This window comes from Hordeum vulgare, chromosome 1H (assembly GCF_904849725.1).
Source record: "Hordeum vulgare subsp. vulgare chromosome 1H, MorexV3_pseudomolecules_assembly, whole genome shotgun sequence".
Lineage (NCBI taxonomy): Eukaryota > Viridiplantae > Streptophyta > Magnoliopsida > Poales > Poaceae > Hordeum > Hordeum vulgare.
Window position 1 is genome coordinate 356,130,408 of NC_058518.1, and position 3,334 is coordinate 356,133,741.

General features: G+C 44.3%; 1 protein-coding gene across 1 annotated transcript; it reads right to left on the reverse strand.

Moving 5' to 3' along the window:
• Positions 1 to 1,235: 1,235 nt before the first annotated feature.
• On the reverse strand, positions 1,236 to 2,285 carry LOC123410963 (probable calcium-binding protein CML11; the record flags this gene model as incomplete). The annotated part of the gene is made up of 1 exon (XM_045103885.1): positions 1,236 to 2,285. A coding segment is annotated over one exon (780 nt), but the record flags the coding sequence as incomplete, so codon positions are not given.
• Between the last annotated feature and the right edge of the window lie 1,049 nt (positions 2,286 to 3,334).

The following is a 3,334-nucleotide window of genomic DNA, read 5'->3' on the forward strand; positions in this document are numbered from 1 at the left end:
AACATAGTCTTGGGACTAGCAAACATGATGATATGGCAAGTAATTAAAGAAGAGAGAGAGGATTAGAGTAACATACGGTAGATACCGTAACATGTTAAATGCTATGCTACTATGTGTCATGCATGTCAATAAATGTGATCACCTATGATACTAGTTTATGATACTATGCACTATGAAGGTAGTATCATACAATAGTAACATATGCATGATACTACTATATGTTACTCTCCACTATTAGCAGCCTGAGCATGGTTAATAGTATAGCCAATTGTTGGCTATAAGTCATCTTATAGCCCATCTTATAGTTAGCTTGTACAATAGTTAGCTATAAAAAAGTACTACTTTTACCATATATGACCCACCTTTCATTCTCACAAAGCACCTAGGAGCACGTGCTAGAGCTAGCTCTTCACGAAGAGCCTGCTTCCCTTCTTTCTCCTCTTCTCTCTCATCCAACTCAGTAAAAATATAGTATTTTAATCCTTACAGCCTGCTGACTGTACCTTATTGCACTTGCTCTAAGAAACAATGCATTGGGCTAGTGGGCTCTTAATTTATTAATGCTTCCATGATAACGTGCACCGAGAGGGAGTGAGTACTCAATTTCTTTGTTAAAAAAACATACAACTCAACTTCCTCAGTCGTTATTACGTCGAAATTAGTTGGACACGAGAGACCATCCACCTTTAAAACAAGAATGATTGCAGCTACACGGCATAAGAAATAGGGACCAGCAGACAGCTGTCTATCTGGCCAAATTATAGTCGATACTCGAGACACATTGAGCCTTTTCATTTGGATCTGACCAGGCAACCCGACGGCTACAGCTGGTGGTGAAAGATAACCACGCATGATTTGTTCAACACGAGTAATCACCTTAATACGTCAACAGCTCACACAAAACCTAATAAAAAGGCAATGGCCGCCAGCCATGCGCTGAATTTGTTTTGTACTGAGTACGTACGACGGGGTAGACGGCAACACAAAAAATGGAGATCCTTTAATCCTTTTCATGAATGCTCTGTACATCAGGACGACCGCCTCTTCTTCCTTGCCTCCTTGGACAACATAAACGAAGAACAAGTCACTGATAATGGACACAACCATCCATTAACAAATTTAACGTATCCTTAGTAATGTCGACCATCAGATGACCATCGAGCGAGATTTAGGACGATCGATGGAGGGGAGCAAATTAATCAACAAACACAGTGATGCATTGCATGGATAATTTCTTGATCCTTAAACTGATCCTGCCATTGCCATTCTTGGTATGTTTAATCTGTTTGTTATTCATAACACACAACAGCTCATCTCACCCCCAACACCTGTAGCCTAAAAATTATCTGATCACTGACCTCCCCGTCCCCGGACAAGAACACAATCGATCGAGAGAAGCACGGACACCAACTGAGCGCAACCGATGATGACGCGTGAGATGGATCGAATCCGCACGGAGGTCGAAGGCGATTGATGGGCGGGCCTCTCTCAGGTCGACGGCTCGGTCAGGAGAAGACGTTGTCGAAGGCGGCGGCGGTGATGGCGCGGGAGAACTCACGGAAGTCGATCCGGCCGTCGCCGTCGGTGTCGGCCTCCTCGATCATCCCGGTGAGCTCCTTGGCGGTCAGCGCGTGGCCGAGCTTGGCCATGGAGTGCGCGAGCTCGGCGGCGGTGATGAAGCCGTTGCCGTCGCGGTCGAAGATCTCGAAGAGCCTGCGGAGCTGGTCCTCGGAGTAGGGGGAGCGGTCGTCCAGGAGCGAGGGCGCGACGAGGGCGACGAACTCGGAGAACTCGACGAGGCCGTTGGAGTTGGTGTCGGCGCGGTGGATGAGGGCGTCGAGCTCGTCGGTGCTGGGCTTGAGGCCGAGGGAGCGGAGGAGGGAGCCCAGCTCCAGCTGCGTCAGGCTGCCGTCCTTGTTGCGGTCGAAGGACCGGAAGATCTGCCTCAGCTCCGACAGCTGGTCCGCGTCGTCCTGCGCCTCGGGCTGCGCCTGCTGCTGCTGCTGCTGCTGCTGCTGATTGGCGTTGGCGGTGGCGTCAGGATCGTCTCCGGCGGCGGCGGTCGTCCCGGGTGCCTCGCTCATGGCGCGCTGGAGCGATCGGGAGGCTGGGAGGAGGAAGAGGAAGAGGGGGCGATCGAGAGCGTTGGACGTTGTTGGGTCGGGAGAATTTTGGGTGGTGCGCCCGGAGAAGGCGGGGGACTGGCGGCTACGAGGAAGTTGGCGCGCCGGAAAGGCGGATCGGGGAAGACAGGCTAGTACATTGGACAGGAGCTCCTTCCCTGATCATGGCGTCGTGCTCCGCATAGTTGAAAACTCGAAATGCACCGGGTATATATTACACCACCGCGACGAAGGAGAAGCCGCAAAATGGTTGATTCGAATTTATCTTGCCGCATTTAACAATTTACTAATTATTATATATCCGCACAAAGAGAAAATTGCATTTATTTCTATAAGTATAAAAGGCATTTATTCATTCATCAAGTATAAAAGGCATTTATTCATTCATTTTCTATAAGTATAAAAGGCATTTATTGCATTTATTTTCTATAAGTATAAAAGAAAATTGCATTTATTCATTCATTCATTCATCAAGTATAAAAGGCACGAATTAAGTTTGGTCGATTTAACAAAAAATGTAGTCAATCCAAAATCACAAAATAAGTTTAATCCAAGCTATTTAATGCTTATATTCAAAGAAAAAGCATGGTTTAACTTCGATCCAATTTATTAAAAATATATTCAATATAGAATGCATTACCCCTTCGTTTCAAATTAATTGACGTTGCTCTAGTACTCCCTCTGTTCCTAAATATAATCTTTTAAGAGATTTCATTAAATGATATATATGGAGCAAAATGAGTTAATCTATACTTTAAAGTATGTCTATATACATCCGTATGTAGTTTCCTAGTGAAACCTCTAAAAAACTTATATTTAGGAACGGAGGGTGTACAACTTTAGTACAAAATTATATTAAAGGAGGATCAATTAATATGGATCAGAGGAGTGTATAAATTTGATCCAAACCATTTAATCTACTCGTCAATATAAAAAAGCCCAAATTAAGAACCTACCTATTAGAAAGTTAAAAGAATTTCACCCACACACTAATCTCTCATATCTAAAAGAAACATAAGGTTTCGTTTCGCTCGAGCCATAGCACTCCCTCCTCGAGATTTTTTTGATTCGTTGAACCCTCTTCTCGTTCACTTATTGATATAACTTAAAAAAACTATCGTGGCCTTGACACGTTTTCAATGTATCCATAATTTTTAATAGTTTCATGCTATTATATTATTATTTTACAATGCTTTTAGGTATTTACTTAT